General features: G+C 42.7%; 1 protein-coding gene across 2 annotated transcripts in view; it reads left to right on the plus strand.

Annotated features, from left to right (window-relative positions):
• LOC114694773 (zinc finger protein 474) overlaps positions 1-25,440 on the plus strand; it is a 48,225-nt gene that overhangs the window by 16,770 nt on the left and 6,015 nt on the right. Inside the window, exon 2 of one of the 2 annotated variants that reach the window (XM_028871821.2) lies at positions 7,753-8,977. In XM_028871821.2, the coding sequence (XP_028727654.1) occupies positions 7,952-8,977 (1,026 nt within the window). In that variant the 5' untranslated portion in view covers positions 7,753-7,951. Of the gene's footprint in view, positions 1-7,752; positions 8,978-15,903; positions 16,023-25,440 lie in introns of those variants that run through there. The other variant, XM_028871822.2, reaches the window with a different exon arrangement.

Genomic DNA, 25,440 nt, shown 5'->3' on the forward strand with positions numbered 1-25,440 from the left:
GAAAAGATAAGATATCTTCAACTGGATCCTCCGTTTCTGAAGAGCTGGGATTTGCAAATTCTTGAAGTGGTTTTCAAATACCCAGTTCAGAAGAAGACTGTGGGAAAGGGTCAGTTTCAAGTGAGGTTCAGAAGCAAACTTACAGACTCAAATGGCCCTAGGGTGAAGCCTGCACTATAAATTAGTGAAGTGAACTGGTTGAGAAACTTTGGCAGAGTCCAGCTGCCATCTGACCTGTGGCTTTCCTTGTGTTTTAGCTTATATTGGTTGTGTGACAGGAATGTAGGCTCTCCAGGCTAAATCTTCCATGTCCAGTAAATGCAAATAACCATTCATGGGACATCTCTAAATTCAAATATAGTGGCAAGTAATTCATTTTTAACACTTTGAATGCTACAAAGAATACATACATGTGGGCTATATTTGGTTTCTGAGCCACTACTTGGGATAGAATTATCTGAAATATGAGAAAAACCAGTATGTGAATGTGCTGGTTAGTTTGTGGTTGTTGTTATTGTCAATTTGACACAAGCTATAGTTAGCTGAGAAGACGAAACCTCAATTTAGAAAAGGCCTCCATCAGATTGTCCTGTGGAACATTTTCTTGATTGATGATTGCTGTGGAAGAGCCCAGCTCCCCACCTATGGGAGGTGCCACCCTGGGGCAGATGGCCCTGGGTTGTATAAGAAAACAAGCTGAGGAAGTGGTGGGGAGAAAGCCCAAAGCAACATTTCTCTGGGGGATCTGTTTCGGTTCCTGCCTTCAGGTTCCTGTTTCCAGGTCCTTGCCTTGAGTTTCTACCCTGACTTCCCTTGATGATGGTAGACTGTAATCTATAAGCCAAGTAAACTCTTTCCAGGTGCTTTTGGTCAGTGTTTTGTCAAAGCAACAGGAAGCAGATTAGGTCAGTGACATTCCTTTGATTATTCCTTACTAGCCTGAATCCTCCTACTCCACCCTCTTCTTCTCTTCCATTTCTCTTTCCTCATCCTTTGGATTTCCACACGTTACAGGCCTCTGGTGTGATTATATTGGTGGTTTCCGTAGTCATTTCTCTGCTGCTCCACAGAACAGTGTGACAGTCACATGACCATACCTGTGTAGCATTCATGACGGTGTACCCGGTGATTTGGATACTCAATATAGAGTGAAAAGTACAGGTTGGATCTAATACTAGCTTCCGTGGGGTAATATTATGAACCTTAACAACATAACATGTCCATGCAGAAGGCTCTACTTAGAGGCATAAAATGTCCATTTCTGTCCATTCCCTGTAGCTTTTCTAATACCACAGACTATTGTGTCCACACCTAGCAGTTAGAGGGAATGAAAGTAAAAGAACTTTTGGGTTGAATGTCTTTATACTGAAAAAAAAAAATGAGGAAAGGGATTTTTTTTTAAATTAACCATTCAAATCCAAATTGGAAATGCCCATATTCCCTCAAAGCCATGCCTCTGACTACATGGCTTTTTTTTTAAAAAAAAAAAAAAAAAAAAAAAAAAGCATTCCTATGTTTACCTATGAAATACCATTCTTTCAAGCCATACAGCCCCCAGGTCCCAGCTGTTCTCATGGGACCTGTTGTCAGTTCATATGAGATTTACTGAGGACCACAGACACCAATCTCCCTAGTTCTTCCAGGAAGAGTACTAGTCACCCAGTTCCCATCATCCTTTCTGGTAATCTGAGTGGGGTAGCTTTCCTCTGATTTCTCTCCATAGCAGTAATGGCCTTATGGCTGGACGATCAGCAGGTAGAGAGTCATACAAAACTAAAGAAACAATAGCTATGCCCAAAATGACAGGTTTCCCCTTATGACAAAGTTCAATTAGTGACAAGAACGAGAAGTGACATTTTTAACTCATAACATCATTTTCTTTAAGTTACAAGACCACATTTTTGGTGTTCTGAGTGAGTTTTATTGTTGAGGTAAGCACCTTAATTTCTAACAAATTATGAAAGGATTCCTTTGCTTATTGCAGTAGTAAAATAATGTGTAGCCTGAATAGCATGGATTTTTTTTTATTGCTTATTCTGTTTGTAACCATCAGGAAACAAAAACCATATAAGTTATTTGAACAGAGGGAATTTATTCAAAGTGCTGTTAACTAGGAATGAAGCTGTTACCTAAGCAACCAACAGTAAAAATGAACAATGGAAAGAAGGTGACAGTTCCATTCCCAAGACTGGAAGACGATAGGGAAGACGCCTCATTTGCAAAAACTTAGACACTCAGAAGAGGCATCTGAAGAGACAGGAACCAGATCTTCCTGGAAGAAGAGCCAACTGGCTGCAGATAATGTCCAGTGGAGGTCAGTGGGTCTTCCCAAGTGTTATAAGGACAAAACGATATTCCTCTGCTGCTGCAAAACAGAAGTGAGTTGCAACATAAGGAAGAGTTGCTGGAGTAATGTTCACAGCCATCATAAGCAGACACAAAGTCATCAACAAAGAGTATGTTGGCTCTTCCTGCTCCAACCTAATGTTCTCCTTCCATTGGCACCACTTCAGAGCACAGCATGGAGCCCCCAAGGCAGTACAGTCTCGGGCAGAGTGCTTCAGGAAGCATAGTAGAGGAGGAGGTTGGGAGGGTCGATCCTAAGTCAAAAATCGGCTCAGTTCTTTAAGAAGCTCATGGAAAAAAGTAAGCTTTTGTTTTCTTGAAGAAGAATGTCATTACATTTTTTTCTAAAAATATCTCTAGGAAATGAAGTATGAATAACTTATAAGAACCATTGGTTGATATTTATAGTTTTGAGTATTTCACATGTGATTTTCAGGATAAAAATTACATATTTTAGTAAGTCAGCTTTTCTCTGAACATATATCCCTTAAATTATCTTATTTGAAAAGATTTTGAAATTTGAAAGATCATAACTAGAACTTATTCTAAGTAGTATTTTTTTATTATTTGAAAATTTTATACATGTATACTGGTATCTTGATGATATCCACCTGGAATCTACCTCTCCAATTCCCCATGGACTCTCAAACACATCTCCCTTACAACTTCATGTTGTCCTCCTCCTCATCTTCATAATTATTGTTAGTTTAGCCCTCCAAGTACAGTTAGAACTGGCCATGTGCACATGGATGTGAGATCATCCACTAGGAGCATGGGCAGCCTACCATGAGTTACACTTCTAAAGAAAAGTTACTCTTCTTCCCTCAACTGCCAATAGCTTCACAGCTCGGGTGGGACCTCAGTGGTCTCTCTCTCCTCCATGCTGGAATTTTTATCTGGCTTTGTCTTGTGCAGGTAACCACAGCTGCTGTGAGTTACATACACAACAGCCATGTCGTGATCAAGGACAGCACTTCACAGCTCTCCTCCCCAATCTCCAGTTCTTACATTCTTTCCACCTCCTCTTCCACAGTGTTCTGTGAGTCTTGGTGGGGAAGGGGGCAGGTTGATACAGATCTTCTGTCTACGGTCACACACTTCCAGTCATTTTTACAACGAGAATTCATTTTGTGCTGTAGCAAAGGCCATTATTTAATGACTAGGATATCTCAGTTACTATTATGTTTTCATGTTTAAGTGACTTCTAAAATATACAAATAGACATTTGTCTCATGTGAATAAATTCTAAGGAAGGTACCCTAGTGCTCAGTAGTGGGTTTTACACTTAACAGAGTCCCAAGTTCATTCAAGTCTGTGCCTGGTCACACCAAGTGTTACATGGATATAAACTGTTCCAAGATGGCTGCTGGGGTTCCAGACATTATGTGTATGTTCTTAACATCAGCGCCCATAATCCTAGCACTTGGCAGCTAGAGGCAAGAGATCATGAGTTTACACTCAATCTGCAATAAATGCTAAGAGCCTGTCTCAACAGAAAAAAAAAAAAAAAAAAAAAAAAAAAAACTCAAGTCCCATCTACAAAAGAACTCACAGACTTTTAGCTGAAAAACAAGCCCAGCTAAAAGTTAGAGCTGCATTGGCCAGGGGAGTTGGGCAGCATGGCTTTTGGTACGTAACAAAACTACCACTGCCAGACTCTGGGAGGGATATTACCTCATTTGCCACAAGCTGCAGTGTAAGCGAGGATATTTGCTCCTTTTGAAAAGCACGATTCCCCAGGTAAGAAAGTGCAGAGGGTATATTAGGAGACCGTGCTCGCATGAGAAGCGAGAGAGAATGGAGGTTACTGAACAGAACAGGGTAAACGAAAGACGCAAAAATCAAACCTTACTCGCCTTTGGATTGTGGCCATTCAGGACGAGCTTCAACTTTGTTCTTATATTGTTGTCCATTTGAAGAATTTGAGTTCTAAACTTACAGAAAAAAAGAGGCCGTCTCATGTGCTAATTATATTTATTTTAAAGGATTAAGATCGTTTTAAAAGACTTGATCGTACTTTTGGTTGCGTCCAATAAATTTCTTTTTGTTTTAAAGAAACACTATTTAAAAGAAAAATGGGCTCTGGGTTCCCACAATAATTACACTCAAATTTGTGCTTGTTTCTCCCTTCTCGTGACCCCTAAAGGGAGTGGAAAAGGACATAATCTTGATAAAATGTGAGCCCTCCAAGGGGCCCCTTAAACGTTCAGTTTGCAAATATGTCTAAAATTCAAGCATGTCTCCACAGATGCTTGGGGTAAAGCTGGCTGGCTTTACAAAGCGCTTCTCTTTATGTACTAGCAACATTGTTTTATGATGTGTCTGAGTGACAGGACGGTTTCTTTAGGTGAGTTAAAAATATGTATTGAGTGTTTCTAGCCCTTTTGCCTTAATCACCACCAACTTACAGGGTCCGATAACCAACCATCCTTGCCCTGGCACACTGCCTTAGCAGACTCAGCAGCAGGGACATTATCCACTGCTGCTCGGGCCCCTCAAAGTTCACTCACTTCTAGGTACCTCATCTCTTTTACTTTCCTACCTTCACTTGTGGTGAGAAATGTCTGTAAGAGAGGAATGCAGCGGAGGATTGAAACGGGAATCTTCGAACACTTCATTCCCCTTGGCGCAGAGACTGTGTTCATAGCCCACTCATGTTCCTGTGCTGTAAGGACAGCGGCGAAGCAGCTGCAGGCTGCACACCCTCTGGCCTCCCTGAGTACTCTTCACGATCACCCTGAGTCTATTGTAAAGAGAGACTAAACAGGTCATTCCTCACACACCTCTACCCCACACCCAGCCCCTCCCGGGCCCAGTTACATAGATGATCCTGAAGAGGTTGGTAGGTTGAGAGAAAGGGTGTGTTGCGCCTCACCAGAAGAAACTTCTAGCAAACCATATTTAGAGCAAAATAAAATGACCCCTTCTCGTAGGAACATCCTTGTCTTTGGGAGCGCTTGTCTCCCTGTGCTGTTTTTTCCATCTGTGCGCTCTCCGCCCACCTCGCTTTGCTTCTCCGAAAGGGAACACCGAGGCTGGAGAGAGCTTAGTCGACTGCCCAGGAGGCATGAATAGTGTATTAAAACGGGGCTGGAAACTGATGGGAAGAAGCTCCGTGGAATGCAGGCCGAATGGATAATGGAAAGAGCTGCGCGCTGCAGCCAGCAAGAACTGGAATTGAACTCCAGTTCCGTCATTTAGAAACTCTCTTGGACACCTTACTTGTCTTCTCTGAGTTGCAGTTTGTTTATAAAACTGAATAATAATATCTGCCTCATCATCATGTCAGAATTAACTGAGTGGTGTACATGAAAACTAGCGCAGAGTTTGGCCCACAGTTGGCATTCAATAAATCTTAGTCTCTTACCCTGGTGAGAAAGGGGATAGCGTGGTTGGGGTAGGTCACAGGGCTTTCTCAGTATTCTGCTGAGAACTGACTCTCTCTCTCTCTCTCTCTCTCTCTCTCTCTCTCTCTCTCTCTCTCTCTCTCTCTGCCTGTCTCTCTGTCCCCCTCCCTCCCTCCCTCCTCTGTGTGTGTGTGTGTGTGTGTGTGTGTGTGTGTGTGTGTGCATGCACATGTAGGTAGGAAGGAAGAGGTCACAGACAGAGACAGACAGATGGAGAAGCAGTTTAAAAGAAGAGAGCCTATTTTATTGCATTGACTTCCCTAATATCTTGCACTCCTTTCACCGTCTGTAACTTCCTGGTATCGGGGAAAATGGATAACTAGGTCAGAGTAGCCAGTAGCTCTGGGTATTTTACCCACATGCTGATAAAAGGTAGTGAGATCTCTGCGCCATGCTCCCCACATCCCCTATCCCACTTCCCCACGCTCCCCCTGTTCCCTAGCCCACTGTCTTTTCTAATGGTACTGAGCAAGTGATCCGTTTTCCGAGTTTCATTTTCTGTGCTGGCCACTCTGCTTGCAGCCAACACATTCTTTGGCTGCCACGTGTTAGCACTGCTGTCTCGGGGGCTGTCAGAATGAAGAATCGTTTCATTCTCTGTGCCAGACCTGAGCTGATCTTCTAAACGACGAAGATTCGGGCCTCTCTTGGCACCCAAATACAGGAACCGGGCTCGGATCTCACAGTTCTTTTCATCCACTGTAACCCTCATAACTGGGTTTTTCATATTCCGCGTCTAAGCTCATGTGTTTGTGGACAGCGGTGAGGCCCAGGTCAGGTGCTTCTCTGGGACCCAAGTGGATGCTTTCAGGTTCCAACTTTGACTCAGTGACCCAGGAAATGAGACCTCGAGATGTCTGAAAACAACCTTCCCGTGACCCAGGATATGAATGAGGCCCTGAGATTTCTGAAAACCACCTTCCTTAGAATTAGGTTGTTAACTCACAGTAAAATTTACTCATAATTTTCCCCAAGAAAAAAAATTCCTTCTGCTTCTGCCCATAATGAGATCTCATTACCCTATCAGCCTTTCCTTCTAGTTTGTTTGAGAAAACCAGAGACCACGTTTTTCTTTCTGTCTTTACAAAACCTGGTTGGTAAGCATACATATATAAAAACAAAATAAATATGGTATGTAATAAAAGAGCATCAAGCAATGCCCAAACATCTTAGTTCTGAGGAAGATATGCAGCTACCAAGTCTGGGTTCTTTGCTTCAAATCCATAAATATTCAAGAAGCCTTGAATGCTACATATCTCAGTGCACACTGTCACCTCCAATACTTGACACATTTCAGCAAAATTTGTTTCACGTGTTAAATAGTAAAAAAGAAAAAAAACATTGTTTTTAAAGAATAGTGTGAGTGTCACCTCAAATATTGGACACATCCCAACAAAATTTGTTTCACTTTTAAATAGTGCTAAAAACGAGGTCTTTTTGTTTTTAAGAAACAGTCTGAGGAGCCTGCTGCTGTCACAATTGTCAGAGGGATCTAGGATGCTGAAGGGTCGGGACTCTCTGAAGGAGGGGGTTTGTGGGATTGGGAAGGTTTTCCACAGGGTCTGTTGATGCCTTTCATCTTTGTAGTTTTCTGTTTTTTCTTCTGTGGCTTTGCCATCCTGGACTCCGCCTCTTGGCACGGGTCATCCATGTCTATGGGAGGTCATTTTCAGGCGCCTTTGTGCATAATTTTGCTCTGCTAATTTCAGTTCCCTGCAACTTGTAAACAAATTATTCCATTCAGGTGGACGTTTCTTGAGTATTTCTAATGTATAGGTTACTAAGCTAGTCAAAGAGACTGCATGGCCAATTAAAAAATACTACCTTTTATCAGTTTATGATCTAAGGTGTGTGTGTGTGTGTGTGTGGTGTGTGTGTGTGTGTGTGTGTGTGTGTGAGAGAGAGAGAGAGAGAGAGAGAGAGAGAGAGAGAGAGAGAGAGAGAGAGAAGACAGAGTGTGTGCAGTAACTTCTTGATTTATGTTCCCCACTCCTTACAGATCTTGGAGACATCTGAGGCTTAATGGGGACTTTCCAACATTCCAGACTGCTGTCCTACAATGACGCTCTGAGTCACTGACCCAAGTACTGGCAACAATGTGGACACCCAGGACCGCCAGCTTCAGGCACCGTCAGTGTAAGCCCCGAGCTAGTGTGGCCTGAAACTCCAGCCAGCACTAGAGAAAGCCTCCCGTGTTCATGGAAAGAGGAAAGGAAAGGATTCCCAGCCAATCACAACGACCTTTCTGCGGTTCCAAGGAGCCCACCTTCCTTATCCGTCAGGCTGTCCTGCCTAGAGATTCCCACTCGATGCTTCTGCCAGAAATACAGTGTGGAGGTCTCACTGAAAACAGAAAGACCAACGCTCAGAAAAGGAGACCTGGAACGGTGATACTATCAAAACGCCCAAGCAGAACTATGTCAGGAAGCCAGCCTAGCCCTCCTGTGATCCCACCCCGCAGACCGGGGTTCCGGATATGCTACATCTGTGGCCGAGAGTTTGGGTCCCAGTCACTTGCCATTCATGAACCCCAGTGCCTGGAGAAGTGGCGCATTGAGAACAGCAAACTGCCCAAGCACTTGAGGAGGCCAGAACCCTCCAAACCACAGCCCATCGGTGGCAGTGGTTCCTACAGCCTTCAGGCAGCCAACGAGGAGGCATTTCAGAGCGCGCAGGCTCAGCTGCTCCCCTGTGGCCACTGTGGCCGCACATTCTTGCCAGATCGTCTCCTGGTTCACCAGAGAAGCTGCAAACCGAAGGGTGAGAATCCCAGAACACCAAATACGGATGGTCCTGATGTTCCTACTGGTCTCAAGAAAGCTTCGAGCGGCATCCCAGCCCGACCAAGGACTCTCATCTGTTACATTTGTGGTAGGGAATTTGGCACACTGTCCCTTCCTATCCATGAGCCCAAATGCTTGGAAAAGTGGAAGACTGAGAATGACCGGCTCCCTAGAGAGCTGCGTAGGCCACTGCCCCAGAAGCCCCAACCCCTTCCAACCGGACAGCCTAGCCAAGAAGGGGCAGGTGTAGCTGCGCTTGTGCCTTGCCCGAACTGTGGCCGGACCTTTGCCCCAGACCGCCTACCTGTCCACCAGAGAAGTTGTAAATCTCAACCCAACGGGCAAAAAATTCCAGATTCGAACTTAGAAAGGAAAAGTGGCCCAAATGTACCCACCAATTCCAAGCAACAAAGGAACGTGGCAGCAGGAAGTGAGGACAAGGTAACTGGTGTGGTATAGGATAAAGTAGGTGGACTGGGGACATAACGCATCTTCAAAGGGATGAGAGAATTGTTCCCAGAGCCAGCCACCTCAGCCCCAAGGATGGTGTCTCTCAAAGCCTTACTTGTGTCTCAAGGCAGTCTGTCCAAGTGGATCTCCTTTTGAACTCCAGGGGCTGTGTCTTTTTTGGCAAAGCAGACCTAACAACAACACACTTGCCTGGTTGGTTCATAATCCTCTCCAGTCCTACAGCCTAAAAGAGATGAACTTTTTTTTCCCCTCTGATCCCTCATCCCAATAATCCCCAGGAGAGACTGTTACTTAAAATGAGTCATTAATGCTGTGTCTACATTACAGAGATATAATTCCCATTCCAACAGCCAATGTTTATTGCTGGTTTATTTTAGTCATCTACCTTAGGAATTCAGCTTTGGCAACGTTGGGTTATGCTGAGTTTATCTTACTAAAATAGAATCTGTGTCAAAAACCCCAAATGACTTTAGCAATAATTAAACACTGGGGCACTTGCTAGGGACTATGTGTTCTTCAGATGCAGTATGATTTTGTAATCATGTATGTACATGATTATAAGTGTGTGTGTGTGTGTGTGTGTGTGTGTGTATGTGTGTGTGTGTGGTTAACCCCAGCATGGATTCTGAAACAACTAGATATGCAAGCATGGTTCTGGGTAGAGCCCAGTCCTGTGCTTTTCTGTACCCTTTGTGGACACTGTTCATCGAATAGGGCCCCCCAACCTCAGTCATTCTAAACAAGCATGAACTCAGGTGTCATCAGCCTATAAGGTGAAAGTTGTTGACATTTTTCTTGGGGTGTTGCCATCAGCAGGATTGAGTAGGGATGTTTATGAAGGCTGCTAATTGAACAATAGAACTTGGTACATACTCTTTGTTCTACTGTGAAACCAGGACACTGGCCTGTCACATCTTACATGTCAAACTGTAAGAAATAGGAGGTGGTCTTTTCTCAGGGCTATTTGAATTCCAAGAATGCTCAGACCCCCTAATCACAGACTCTTGACAGCAACCTTTAGCTAGATAATGTTTTTAAATGGAGCAGTTTAAGGAAAAGAATGATATTCAAACTGTTATTAAACTGGAGTGATAGGGGCACATCTTTTATTGTGATCTAGTTTCTCTTGGCTTTATTTTTTTTATTACTCTGAGGACTGTCTAGTCTTGTTCCTAGTTTCCATGACTAAAAAGCACAGACTTACTGGTTTTGAAGATTCCATGACAGTGATCCTAAAGCAGAGAAGTCAGACTAACATGCTGGACAGTTTTTCCAGTGACTATTGAAGATAGAAAAAAAAAAAATCCAAACGGCTAGATTCCTGCCTGATGAAAACCCAAATGCTTAAGTGTGGCATGGGCTCCAAGTTGGTCTCATAAGCCTGATCTGTTTTTCCCATCTTCTGCCTGTTGCTTTTCTTCTAATATGTGTGGGGTCTGGAGTCAGAGAGTAAAAGAATCTGTGTCTCGGGGGCCACCAAGCAGCAACCCTGTTGGCATTCTGACTTAGAGCCTGCTTCTTGATTGCATGCGTTTACACTGAACATTCACATCCCAGACCTAGAGCTAGGGAGGAGTGTGGTCGGCATTCTTGTGCTTATTGTTGTAACACATGCTTCGTGCTCCAAGACTGGAGTCAGCAGGCTCAGTACAGCATGTTCTCCCAGTCACAGATGCTAAGACAGACTGACCGGGCCGGCCCAGGGTGTCACAAAAAGACATCTCCCTCGCCCACCCAGTTCTCTGGAGGAGGAAATGTCAGCAGAAGCCAGTGGCGGCTTCTCTATGATGCCTGCATGTATGTGAGAGTCCAGGGAAGCCCCTGGAGGACTAGACGTTGTCAGTGTGCACCCAAGCCCTCACAGGCCTGGCCTTGCTGCGTGTCAGTAAAAATGTGACACCCGTCACTACTAGCTATGTGCTGGCATATTTGGGGACCACATAAGGCCTCGGAAGACACTGGAAGGTCATCTAACCGAGGGTTCGTAGTCAGATTTAAATTAAGCTTGGGTTAATTAAAATGGAGCACATTTTAGACTTCACTGAAGCATAAGATTTTTTTGGAATTGATGGGTGTGATCTGTACCTTCAGACATTGTTTTCAAGATGCATTCAGAAGAAAACCTTTCTGCTTACTGTACCTTGCTTTCTTGATCCTATCTGTTGAAATTTTAGCTTCTTTATACCGTTTACAACTTCATGCAACGAGTCCCTCGTTTTTCATAGAGCGCTGACCTATACATTATTATATTTTGGAGTTGTATCTGCCTCTAACCACTGACTTGTGGCTGACTGAAGTGTGTGCATATTGCTCTTTAGAACTTAGATGCTTGCTTCATCTCTTTCTCTTGTTGACTGGAGCAGTTTTACTTTGGAATTCTTCATCTGATTTTGGATTAGCATCAGCCCTCTTGCCAGATATTCTCAAGGGGCTCAACCTGAATTCCAGAGAGGAAAAAAATAAGTTCACAATGGGAATAGAATTTGCTCCAAGTGGGTGACAGTGACTTTCGCTGGCCAAGTGCAGTGTTTCTCAGAGCATTCCTCTACTGTAGACTGGTTCTGCCTTCCCTTGGGATGCAGCTGCTATTGTTCGCCTTCAATCAAAGGGAACAAAAATAAATGCCACGAGAGATCTAAGATCTGCTGGGAGATCTAAGTGGCATCTTGCTTTGTTCTTCTATGAACTCAAATTCTCTTGCTACTTATGATCTGAATACAGAGCCAAATCTATACTCTTGGTGATCTCACAGAAAACGTTATGAAGTGCTCTAGCAGTGTTTAAGGGACGTAAAACCCTAGTGTGGAATGATGTAAAAGTGTGACTGTCTTGAGGCCACCGTTGTCTGACTCTGTGTTGTAACAACCAGCATTGTGGCACTTCCTTCCTCTGAAGAAAAGCGTGGATGAGATACAACTAGTATAAAATTGTTAGTAACTTCATATGAAGTTTTGATGCACAGTGTGGAAAGATACAGATTATTGTTTTGATTTTTAATATTGTGTTTGATTAATCGAATATTCATACTCATTTTGTAAGTGATTTTCTATTGCATCTACTGAAGACTATGATAGAGGCCATTGTTAGTCCTTATTTTAAAATGGAATAAATGTGAACATTTTGGATCTTTTTAGAGGCTAATTGTCACAGTCTTTAGCTTCGGACCTGTTTCAGTTACTTGGAGCCCAGGATGATAGTTAAACACATAATTATAAACCCAAATACAGTCTTTGCCCAATGACCTTCACTTGGTAAGACTAGGGGGTTATTGTCTTAGGATTTTGCTGGTAACACATCAAATGTTCCTAAAACTCCTGCTTTATGTTGCAAAGCAGACATTATTTTTATCAAGGGACACTATCTTTTCTACAGAAGAACGTCTCTCTGAATGTGGCTCTGAGTTCTTTTGGCATCCCCAGGGCTCAGGTTGCAACTGGAAGCTCCTCAGACATGCCACAAGCATCCGGTGCTGCCATCTGCTGTTTCCTTCGAAGGCCTTCTACACTCTCAAATCTGTGACTACCTTTCTCCTTTAAAAAAAGATTTATTCTCAGTATTTTTAATTATGTGGATATGGAGGGGTGTCTATGGGTACATATGTGTACCTGAGGGAAGGTGCCCAAGGAAGTCAAGAGTGTCCAACCCTCCCTGCAGCTGAAGTGACAGGTGGTTGTCAGCCATCTCCTGTGGGTACAGGAATCTGAACGTGGCCTCTGTGAGAGCAGTCAGTGCTGTTGGCTGCTGAGCCCTTTCGCGGGCCACTGCTCCTCTTTTTTTATTTTTATGTGTGTGAGTGTTTTACTTTCATGCATGTATGTGCACCGTATGCATACCTGGTTCCCTCAGGGGTCAAAAGAGAGGATCACATACCTCCCCAGGAACTGAAGTTACGCATGGCTGTGAACCCTCACGCAGGTGCTGGGAATCGAACCTCAGTTGTCTGTAAGAACAACAAATGACCTTAACCTTACTGAGCCATCTCTCCAGCTCCTCCAGCGCCTCTTTTTTTTTTTTTTTTTTTTTTAACTTCCAAAATTTTGAGAAGGTACCATTACAATACAACTGCAAACTCATGTTATTTGGTACTATGATGATATTAGATTTGGAGGTAGAGGTGCTGTTTTCCGGGGAAGTTTCTCATTCCTTGAAGGCAAAATATCTGATGGGACTGTCACAACAGGGAAGGCAGAGCAGATATTTATTGCCTTGTTTCCATATCTGTGAATCGACATCTGTTAAATAGAAAAAATATGGCAGCTTAGGGACAGGGATGAAAAAACATGAACTATTTTTATTCAGCATTTTTACTTAGTAGCATTCATCCGTGCTACTATGACAACTGCCTGAGACAGAGTGACTTGTGAAGAACATTCGAGTCTCTCATTCTGAAGACAAGATAGTCCAAGATCAAGGTACCAGTAGCAACATTGCCTAGGAGGGATGCTTCTCTGGAATGAGCAATGCTTATCTTCACAACAGGAAAACAATGGAAGGACAAGGGCTCATTTGCTTCAGCTTTGAACCCTTTTATAAAGGTGTTAATCTTATTCACAAAGGTGGAGTCCACACGGCTCAATCACCTCCCACAGACTGAACCTCAATATGTGTTCCACTGAGGATGACGGTTCAGCCTGACTTTTAGAAGGGACTCCATCACTCAAACTGCTGTTTTTGTGATCAGCACTTTGTATCTTCTTTGTATGTACAATCGACTTTAAATTTTCTGGTGGGAAGTTTGAGGTTAAGCCATTACCCCGAGTTAGGTAGCAGGTTCAAAAGTGGGTGCTAGAGTCGGTTCAAAATCTAAATCAGTACATCTTTTAATGTCTCTATGAAAGAGCATAGGAGTGATACAAGCAAGGATCCAGAGGCCTGGTGGGACTCACTGGCCGAGTAACTGTGGTTTCGATTCCAAGTATGGAAAGGTGGGATCATGGTTACTCTGCAAAGCCTGAGCATTGGGTAAGACAAAGAGGAAGGAAGTCTGCTGACTTACCCATTAGACTTTGGCCTGAGCACTAAGTACATACTCACCAAAAAAACTATAGACCCAGCTCTTGGTCCTATAAGGAAATGATTGGAAATTTTAAAATATAATCATATAGTATCAAATTTTGATAGTGCAGTGTGTTGTGGTAGGAGACAACATTTATGACCTTGGCTAGAGAAAACCTCAAGGGAGATACTTCAGCGGATACCAGCCTTAACTTAGCAGGTGTGGAGTGAGGGCAAGGCTATAAAGGGAGACCGACTGCACTCTGACCTAACAGTGGAACTGAAGAGCCCGTATGTGGCTGGCATCTAAGAGGGATGATGGAGCACAAGAAGAGGCTGTAGGGGTGTTATCAGGGCAGTGGTGATCCCTCAAGCTGTCCTCCACAGAGCAAGACACCAGTTTAGCGCTATCAGGAATCCAGTGACTGACTGCAGACTTGGAGATGAAATACGATGGGCAGATAGATCTTGGTGAGGCCTGAAATGAGGAAGGGTGAAGAAGGAGGCCAAGGAGAAGGCCCAGACCTTTAGCAGGAGCGCCAGCTTTAGTTGTACCATTTTCTAGGAAGGGAAGAAAGGTTCTAGGCAGCCAGCATCGGTAGTTTCATTCTGGAAATGCCAAATCAAAATGCTACTGAGATATCTAAGTAACTTGAGCTGGGCTATGTGAGTTTGGGACTGAGAAGAGGGGTCAGGGCTGGGATGTCCATTTGTTGGTTTTTAGCAAACAGAAACAGAAATCTGAGTGAGTGTGGGATTAGAAAAACAGCCTGAAGGCCTGGAGAGATGGCTCAGCAGATTGGAGCATTTGCTGCCCCTGCACAAACAGAACAGAGTTCAGTTTGTAAGATCCACATGGCAGCTCACAACCATCCACAGCTCCAGTTCCAGGGGATCTGATGCCCTGTCGGCCTCTGGGAGCACCAAGTACACACACACATATGCAAGCAAAACACCCATACCCACAAAATAAAAAATAAACAAATCTAAAAAAAATTAAAAAGAAAGAAAAACAGACTGAAGCTGACTCCAGAAAGAGAGAATGAACATTCAAAGAGATGACCAACCAGAAAAGCCTGGAGAATGAGCTTGCTCTGGAAGGTGATATCCGAGAAACTGTCAGCAGAGTAGGGACAACAGAAGACGTGAGGACAGAGGAAGTAGAATCAGGACTGAGAAATAATTGTTAATTTGGCCATATAGATTTAGTTATGAGCCTTGGACAGAACATAGCCACTTGGTTGGAGTTGTAGAGTTATGGGTGTGTCTTTGAGACATTTAGCTCTTTGGCCTAAGAAAGAAACAGTGGATAGGTTAGAAGTAGAGGTTTCTTTAAACAATAGAAGCTTTGAGGAAAATTTGAATGACCAAAATAATATTTCAATGGGGAAGGAGCAGACCAAGGTGATAGGAGAAGGTAAAGATGATGCAGAGGAAACAGGCACCAGCGTCCAGAATCATCAGTGTGTAAAGAGGACTTCCTCAGAGGGATGCTTCCTTATTCCAGGGGGATGTTGAATGCAGAAAAAAAAAAATCAAGTTTATCCACCAGCAGTGGGAAGGTGGAGGGGGTGGTTACAAGCTGCTTATCTGTTTTCTCAGTTAAATGTCAGGCCAGCTTAGCATGCTATTAGACCGCAAGAAAGAGAGGGAAGGCCAGCTTTGAGAGCCCTCCTAGTGCTTGATCTCTTCGTGCCTTCTGCTACACTGAGTTCCTGGAGTCCCTAAATCCAAGAGTGACATGGGACTTTTGGGAATTGGTAGATAGCACATTGAGTGGCCTGTGGCTCCCAGACGTCATCATCTTCAGTGGCCTCAGCTCCCCTGCTCAGCAGGTACTGATGTCATGCAAGCCAGCCTTACCTCATAAAGTGCCCTTTGATGATGCTGCCAGCTGAGCTACTTAATGAGCAACTCCACGTGACATTTTATCATCTTTCCTTGGGGCCAACCATGCCCGAATATCAGGGCGGCATCCTATCATCCCATGGCTCTCAGATGTACAAAGATCAACAATAAGGTAGTAGTCTTGGCTCTTTTCTACATTATTGCCTCTGAAGGCCAACCCAAGTGAACCTGTGGATGGATGTGGAGTGTGTGAAATCTCTGGGTACGGGGAAGAATTATACACTTTTAACAGCAAACTTACTATATAAGCTTCTCATATGAAATTTAAAGGATATCACCTACCTATACAAATGGTAATAACATATAACTTAATAAATAAGAAGTCTGCCTCAGATCATACCAGAAGTTAGCACAACTCTGATAGAAACTGATAACCCCTTCTGGGATTTTGTACCAGGGCACCTGTATTTTGCTTGCTGCTTCTTTAAAAGGACAAATGCTAATCGTGTATGACTTCTGTGAGAGGATAGGATCACATGTTCACAAGTGTAGACAAATTTCTAAACTGTCTTATTGAATAAGAAACACAGAACCAAATACACGGGTGCAAGCCATAGCCACCAACTGATCTTAGCTCACCACCTCGCCATAGCTTCCTCAGCTTCTTTCTGTCTAGCCTGGGCCTTTATTGCCTTCCTATTCTGCCTTCTCGTTGGCTCTAAGCCCAGCCACATCACTTCCTCATCACTGCCTGTCTATACAGACCTCCAGGTTTCTATGTTTGGTACTGGGATTAAAGGCATGTGTCAGCATGCTTGGCTGTGTCCTTGATCACACAGAGACTCTGCCTGCCATGTGATCGGATTAAGGGCGTGTGCCACCACCACCATGTGACTTTTGTTTATGGCTTGCTATGACCTCTGATCTCCAGGCAAAATTTATTTATTAACATACAAATAATATCACATTTCAGCACAAATAAAATATCACCACAACAAGCCAAATGTTATTTAGTCATACAATCGTTAAAGCTATGCAATGGCTATATTATTTAAAAGTATATCTGTTTGGGGCTGTTGAGATGGTTCATTGGGAAAGATGCTTGTTGCCAAGTCTGGCAGCTACAGTTGTATGTCCGAGACCCAATTGGTAAAAAGAGAATCAACTTTTGCAAGCTGACTTCTGGCCTCCACATGCATAGATATATCTGATAAATAAGTAAATAAAACCCAATAAATAAATGTTTGTAAAACAGTTCATCAATCTTAGGTCTTCTTAGGCCTGATTCCTCCCCTTACCCCATTTCCTCGCTTCCAGCCCCAAATGCATATATCTATCTTTCCTAGTAATATACACTAATGACTCTTTATGAGTTAGAGCATGATTTCTACAAATCCAAATTCCAGCACTGGCTCTAAATCCTTCCCTACAAGTCTTTAAAACCACGTCAAATGTAGTTCAACATGTCTTGGCATGAGTCCTTCACGAACAAGTGTGTCGCTGATCAGGCACAAATCCTGCCTTATGATTGGGTAGAGAGCATCAAGAGAGATTTACTTAAGCCTTCATTTCTTGATTGCCATTTAGGTTATATAGCAATTCTCCTCCTCACCTCCTGTATCTTCCTATAGCGTTTACCAGTATCATGTTGTCTCCTATAACACCCAAGTTGGCAAGGGCCCAATACAGGAATTCAATACGTTTCTAGTATTTATGTCCAAGTTACCTGCCTCCAACGCCATGACCCCATCTTTAAAGACTCCAAGGAACATACACATCCCAGGCTACCTTTAATCAGAGAATACAAAAGCATAAGTCCATTGCTTCCAACTTCAAGACTGAGGAAAACAGGGGTACTAGGAGGAACAAGAATAAGTCACTCCCATTTTGGGAAAATTTTAAAAGCAGCTTGCCTCTTAAAATTAGAATTATTTCTGGCCTATCTAACGAACAGGATAGCCTTTTAAACATGGAAATCCACTTCTGAGCACACTCCTGAGCTGGGGACTTTTGCATCTAAACCATAGCAAATTTGTCACAGAAAACAGCTTCCTGCCCTAAATGCAGGTGGCACCATCTGTACTTTTCTTTGCTCCCACAGTGGTCACTGGATAAGTTGATTGGCTCTCTTACCTGTGGGTTTCCCTCCATGCTTGCTTGATTTCATTCTGTGACGAGAAGCCAGCTGACTATGAGAGTGAGACCATGTCCAACTGATGAGCTCAGAAACCAAACGCCCAGACATCCTCTACCAATTTTACTCTAAGAAAGTCATTTTTGGGGAAGGATTTGTTTAGAAAATCAATATCCTCTAAGGTATCAATGGCAGGCGCAGGGCAGGTTTATTTGAATCTCAAATAAGAAAAGAAAAAATAAAATGGAAAGTGTTTAACCAAGAAACTATTCTTTGGCTGGGGAGATGGCTCAGGGGGCAAAGTACTTTCCCAGCAAATATGAGGATCTAATTTGATATCCAAAACACATATTTAAGGGGGAAAAAAGCCATATGTAATGGTGCAGGTTTATGATCCCAATGTGGGGGAGACACAAACAGGTGAATCTGTGGAATTCAGTGACCAGCCAATCAGGTCAGGGGAAGAAACTTTCTGCACTACAATGACCAGGGGGAGATCATTGTAGTGATCAGGGGGAGATCATTGTAGTGATCAGGGGGAGATCATTGTAGTGATCAGGGGGAGAAACTTTCTGCACTACAATGGGAGAATAAAGTAAGTGTCTTGAGGGGGAAACCCTGTGCCTCAGGGAAGGCTGCATTTTATAAAGAAGCAAGTTGATTTAAAGGAAAAGACAAAGATCAAGGCAGTCTCTGTTCCGCACAAAGCAACTGCTTAGACAAGTGTTTCCCTGGGGCTAGAACCCTCAGGCTGTCCTGTCTATGCTCCAAGGGGAAGCAGGCTACATCTTGAGCTGGTGTAAGAACTTGGCAGTGTTGCAGACATGGTGTTGTGAAAGCAGAATGGGAGCAGAGACGGGGACTAGGCTGGTAAAGCCAATGGCTGACTTAGTGGCAGGGCATGGCAGTCCATTGACTACAGATAGTGGAATTGGGTAGACTTGAATTGGGATCCCAGATGCACAACCAAGTCATGGTTTTCAAGTGTGTTACTGAATTTGCCCCTTAATGTAGCAGTTCCTTGTGCCCAAGGGTAGCTTCAAACCTTCCACTGCATTCTGCTGTGATGAGATTGTTTCATGTTATATTCAGAGTAGGCAACCTAGTGATTAGGACTGGGGGTGGTACTAATTTATAAATATTGAGATATCCATTTAGAGGGCAGTTTGATACTAAGTCTACTTAGCAAAATGATAATAGTGAGTTCACCCTTAGGACCTAGAGGTCCCCCCCACGGCCCTGCCCCCCAGCCATGGAATATTGGACAGACTTACACAACCAGGCACAAGTTTCTTCCTGTGGAAGAGGCATTAAATTCAATAAGAAAGTCTTTGGTCACCCCCAAAACATCATGCCACCATTGCACCCACAGATAATTTTAAGGGGCTGCGTGTTGCTTTGGTTTGGGGTTTTTTTTTAAATTTCACCACCAGAGATTCAGTCTTTTGAATTGGTGACTTTTAGGAGACTCCAGGTAAAAAGTAGATTTCCAGGACAAGTAACTGACATGCTAAAGTAATAACTCATGTCACAAAAATTAAACATGAGGGAAATTACTGTTACCAGAAAGATCGAGGAATGGGAAAATAGGCTGTTTAGAGTCACACTTCAAATGCTTTCAGGGTCACAAAAATTCAACAGTCTAGAAAGATTCCTTGTCTGCAAACCAGTTCCCAGAATAATCAGTCTGAACTCACATATGTCCGTGGGCAGAGATGTCAAGAAAACACTGTCTCTGCTCAGCAGCAGCTTCTCTCAGCTTGCCCTCCTCTGTTTCTTGAATAGTTTCATCTGTTATTAGCTAGGCAGAGGCAAGTGGGCATCAACCACCCTGATATTTACCCATAGATAGAGCTAAAGAATATTCACCAAGTAAAGTGAGTTAAGTGTGGTTGTTCCCTGTACAGGGCCTGGCACACAGCAACAACAACCTCCAGAGCAACAGTATCCACACTGCAATTGAGTCACTGAGAAGCCCAGCCTTTCCTCCTTATAATATGTCCTTCGATGAAGGTCTCATCTGAATCAGTTACAGCTGTGCCTCCAGCAGATGCCTCTGCTTTGTTTCTGCTCAAAATACATTGGCACCGTCAATATTTAGAATACCATTGTCTTACTGGCTCTTGTGAAATTGAGAAATAGTTGATTAAACCCAGATAGTCACAGACTAGCTGGGCCTGTTACTAGCCATGCTCCATCTGAGACACAAAATACACACAGATATAGGAAGATAGCACTCAACCTAGTTTTGAGACAGGGTAAGGATTGTGATGTCTGTCTCTTTCATGGTCACCCCTGTTTTGAATTTAAATGTTTAGACTTGTATCATTACAGATCAAAGATTACAACCATATGATTGGCTAATATCCGAAAGTAGGCCTGTCTTTTGCTAGTTTGCTGGGAGTTGTGGTGTAGGCCAATGTTCTACTTCCCTTTTATGATGCTTTTTCATTTCTGGATCATTTGGGTGGTTGTCTTTGACTTTTAAGTTAATGAGTGGCCTCAAGTGAACACATAGAATAGGGCTATTTTGATACAGGGATGTTATGGTGCAATCCCTAGACAGGGATGGAAAAGTTCTCTGTTTTTAGGACTATTTCCAAATAACATATAAATTATGTTGGGGGAGCGGGAATCAGGTATTGCGTTCAATTTAAATACAGACTTAGTAACAAGAGTATAATTCACACTGTGATGTGGTTTCTTTGGCACAAGCCTCACTAAAATAGTCTTCTTATAAAGAATGGACAAAATGTTTCAATGACAAGCAATAAATCTAGGCCTGGTAACAGAGCTTGGCAGGTAAAAGGTGCTTACTACCAAGCCTGACAACCTGAGTTCAATCCCTGGGACCCGCACGAGAGAAGAAGAGAATCAACTCCCATAAGTTTTCATTTGACCTTCACATGCGCTGGCATGGCATATGCACACAGTACAGACTCACAACTCACCAGAGTATCACACACACACACACACACACACACACACACACCACCCCCACTAGCAAACTAACTAATACAAAATTGTCAAGCGACATCTTTGAGTCAAGTTCTCTTAACTATCCTGTAATAGTGCCCCCTGTCCGTTCACACTATAAAAGTTCACATTGGTGTCACTGTGAAGCTGACAAAAGCATTTAACAGGTGCAATGATTTTGCCCTTTACTGAAACTACTACTAATGACTTCCATTTTGATTTTTCAGTGCTTCTCTCATTGAGATTCTTGTAACATTGCTCTTATTTTTTTCCTTCAGAACAAGGTCTTCATCTTGTAGACCCTCTTGGCAATTAAGCTGCATGTTCACCATGGTTCCCTTTGCATGGAGCCATGCCAAGGCCATTGAGAGATGCTGAAAGCAATCTCTCCAGGCTCTCTGAAATGACTGTATTTATTCCCCTTCACACCAGTGTTTGTTTTCTTGGTCCTTATTTTTGCCCTCTTATCTTGACAGTGCTATCAGAAACATTAATTTTCATTGTAAAAATTAACACATGGGTGACAAGTTATATGTGCACTGATTGAGAGAGAAATCTGTAACTGTTCACTTGCCTTCTGTTTTAACCAGATTTGGCCTAAGCCATTGAAGACCAGGTGCTCTTGACAGGGGAAGAAAAAAAAAAGCATGAAGCAAAAAATAAAATAAAATAAAATAAAAGATGCTGCATGGAAAGTAGTATTAGAATTCCACCAGTGGCCAGTAAAGTGATTGAAAACATATGAAAAGTTAGTGGATTCTGGTTAAAAAACACACATAATAGCTTTCCCTAAAGCATCTTTGTCTTTTCAGCCTGAATTGTCTATATTGCTCCTGAAAGGACCAAAGCAGAACTGTAGTGAGCTGATAGACACACCCACGTAGCAAATATTTGCTTTAATGAACCCATAGACACACCTACGTAGCAAACATTTCTTATTCTCATGAAGTGTTTCACACCTGAAGAGTACTCACGCAGAACTAGAGATTGACTTTTGGAAAGGCAGCTCTGTAAAAACTATCTGAAATGTTGACAGGAAAACGAAATCTAATCCTTTGCTCTCTACCGAGTTCAGACAGCAGCTGGCTGGTCCTGGTAAGCTCCACATGGACAGGACTTGCTGTCCTCCTAGGGATGACCTCCCACTGCTCCTGTCCTGCCATGTCATCCAATGCTGTCCGCCTTACACTGAGCAAGAGAGGGGCACTCTGCTGGCTCTCTCAGGGGTAGGGTCTTCCCTTCCTGGCCATGCTCTCTAATCCTGTCAAAGCCATTTCTTCCTGCAAACACTGAAAAAGAACTCAGCTAGTAAATCCTTGCCAATCAGGGTAATGGCGTTCACCACAAGCCACAGATTGCTCAATGAAATTTGGGACTAACAATAGTGATGTTAAGGAAAAACAAATCCAGCCATCTTATCACTGTTCAGACGCACCCGGGAGCATGTTCTCCTCAGCCACAGCTGGGTTGCCTGTACTTCCCTATAGTATGGCATAGTGGGAAGATGGTCAAACGTGAGACCATAGAGTAGGCTACAGGTCAGCTGAAGTTCAACCCCAAATACCTCTCAAAAAAGAGCACTGCAGGACATCGTCCCCTCTGACGGTGGTCATTTTCTCCCACGTCTTTTGCAGTTGTTCTTAGATGTCTTTTGGCCTCTGGGTCAGCCTGTTTGCTCATAACTTTCCCCCCGCAGAGGAAACTTTATGACAATTTGATGGGAATGTCTTCATTTAGGAACCATGTCATTGATTTTGCTCGTTACGCTTGGTTAAATGCTGGATTTGGCTTGTAATCCAGGTTCCATATGGAGTCTTAATAAATGCATTCTTCTCAAACTAAAATGAACAACTTCTTATTTTTTTCAACTGAAAAACCTGTATTTAATTAACCTTCCAAATGAAAAAGCATGGAAAGAAAGCACAGGGAACTTGGAGGTGTCTCGAAAATTATGACTTACGCTTTATACTTTCTCATACGTCTTGAATTCCCTGCTTCCCAAGTCACTTTTCATGGGCTATCAGACTCCGCATAGCATGAGAACATGACAAACAAGCACCTGGTTATTTTGATGAACACAGTCTGATGGTATCATTTAATGCTCAATAAAAATATTATACCTCAAATAAAATCCACATTTCAGGAAGGCTCTCCAATTTCGGTTTTAATTGGCCTCTTAATTTGCTGTTTAGTCTTCTAGGATCTATTCTGCTTCTGGTAGTCAGAAATCATAATAGTGGTTTGTTTTTTTGTTTTGTTTTTTATTGTGACCATGTTTTGTATTTTTTCCATTTCAGGAGGCTGACCAATAGCTATGTGAAAGGCGGGTTGATTCTAAAACATACATTTTTTTTTTGCCCATGTTTTATTTCCCCAAAGGATAAAATACCATCTACTTAATTTGTTTCTGTCTCCAAGCCTCCCAGTCCTACCAGAGAACATATGAGAAAAGGGGCCTTTTAATGCTGCCAACATCTCTTCCAACTCTATTTAAATAAGTCATTTTTGCTTTAGTTGGTGAGTCTTTTTCCTAATTGAATTACTATCACATTCCCACAGTACCCAGTCCTATCATTTTAATACTTGATTTCCCAGAATCTGAGTCTCTTGATTCCCTGAAGATCACATACTAGGAGATGAAGTTCATCTCTGTGAGTTCTAGCAACCCTGACTTTCTGAAACTACTTTATTGACTTCGTCCATTTCTTCTTTCTTCCCTTTGCTCTGAGCTCAGCATCTTCAGTTCATGCTTGATCCCCTTTCTCTGCCAGTGGAGAAGGACCCTACTTTCTAATCCTGTTATATAAACAAGCCTTTCCTGACACTACTCAGCTCTCCCTTCCTTCCTTCAGGCTCTTTGAGAGCACCCCTTCTCCTAGCTCTGCTTTTGAATGTTCACAATCGAGTTTATGTGTTACTAGTACAGGAATAACACGTTTAAGTTGTTTTTTTTTTTTTTTTTTTAACCCTTCCTGCTCTCTATTCTAGGCTGCATGAAGTCTGATGATAGATGCAGTGATATACATCTTTTTCTCATCTCCCAATTCTTTCTGTAACATTATCGTGATGACTCCACCTTGCTGCAAACAGAAGGATGTTTCCAAAATTCTGACGGCTCTTTTTTTCTCATGTCTCATTTCCTAAACTGAAAGTTTGAACCTTTCCCTGTATTTCTTAACCTGTAGTTTCATATTTTCAATATTCTTATTACAGACATTCTACTTGTATTTTTTTCTCCATCCTCTCTAATCCCTTTATCTGGAATTTTCCTATTTAAAATATCCTTTTCTCCGCGAATTGTTCCAAAAACTATTAACACTGAATTGCAGGCCTACGTTTCCTCTTTTGGCTGGGTTTACTGAGATTAAATTCTATGAATATGTCAATTTCCTCAGGCCCAGAACACAATCAATGTTTTCCTCTTTCTTCCATTTGCTTTTGCTCCTTTTCCCCTTTCTGTCCCTGGCTGTCATCTTGCAGAATAAAATATTGCCATCTCTGGTCCCATTATTCCCTCATCTGCAGAACAGCCACTTATTGGATCTCATAGTCACATGGGCCTGGTAGCCACAAATCACCAGGCTAGTATCCTTGATGCACAAGAATGGCTTAGTCCCTGCTGAATGACCCCAGCCACAGTAAAATGTAGATCCCAGCATGGCTTTCCCGGCTCTCCACAGCCCTGCAGCTTGTTACCGATCTGACTCAAGCTTTCCTGACACTGAACGTAAGGCGTTATCAACTTTCTTTCTCTCCCCTGGTCACACAGAGTATTTTTCCCCCATTCTTTCACTTGAAACCTATTTGCATGTTTGTGTTCATAAAATGGATTTCTCATAATAAAAACACGAAGTTGGATGTTGTCTTTTTATCTAGCATGAAAAATGTGGTCTCTTTTACTTTTATTACTTTTGGTGGTGTTGTTTTTTGGTTTCTTGAGATAGGGTTTCTCCATGTAGTTTTGGTGCCTGTCCTAGATCTCACTCTGTAGACCAGGCTGGCCTTGAACTCATAGAGATCTGCCTAGCTTTGAATCCAAGTGCTGGGATTAAAGGCGTACGCCACCGCCGCCACCCCGCTACTTTTATTTATTTTTAATTTTTATTCTTCCGGCTTTGGAGACAGAGTCTAGCTCTTTAACCCAGGCTGGACTAGAACTCATTATGTAGCTTGAGCTGGCCTTGAACTCATGGCAATCTTCCTATTTCTTCCTTACAGTTACTAGGACTGGGTATGAGCCACTGTGCCCAGTAATATGTCTCTTTATTGTGTTGTTTAGTCTATTTATATTTACTGCAATTATTGATTACTTTTTTGAAAAAAACAGGCTTATTAATATATATATATAGTGAGAGGCAACAGGGTAAGCAATAATAACAGTACTGCCCTGGCCAATTATTGACATATTTGACCTTATTTCTACCTGTCTTCCTGTTTTAATGCTATTAATCAACATATTTCGGTGGGTTGATGTTTTCAT

This window comes from Peromyscus leucopus, chromosome 19 (assembly GCF_004664715.2).
Source record: "Peromyscus leucopus breed LL Stock chromosome 19, UCI_PerLeu_2.1, whole genome shotgun sequence".
In the NCBI taxonomy this organism is placed as follows: domain Eukaryota; kingdom Metazoa; phylum Chordata; class Mammalia; order Rodentia; family Cricetidae; genus Peromyscus; species Peromyscus leucopus.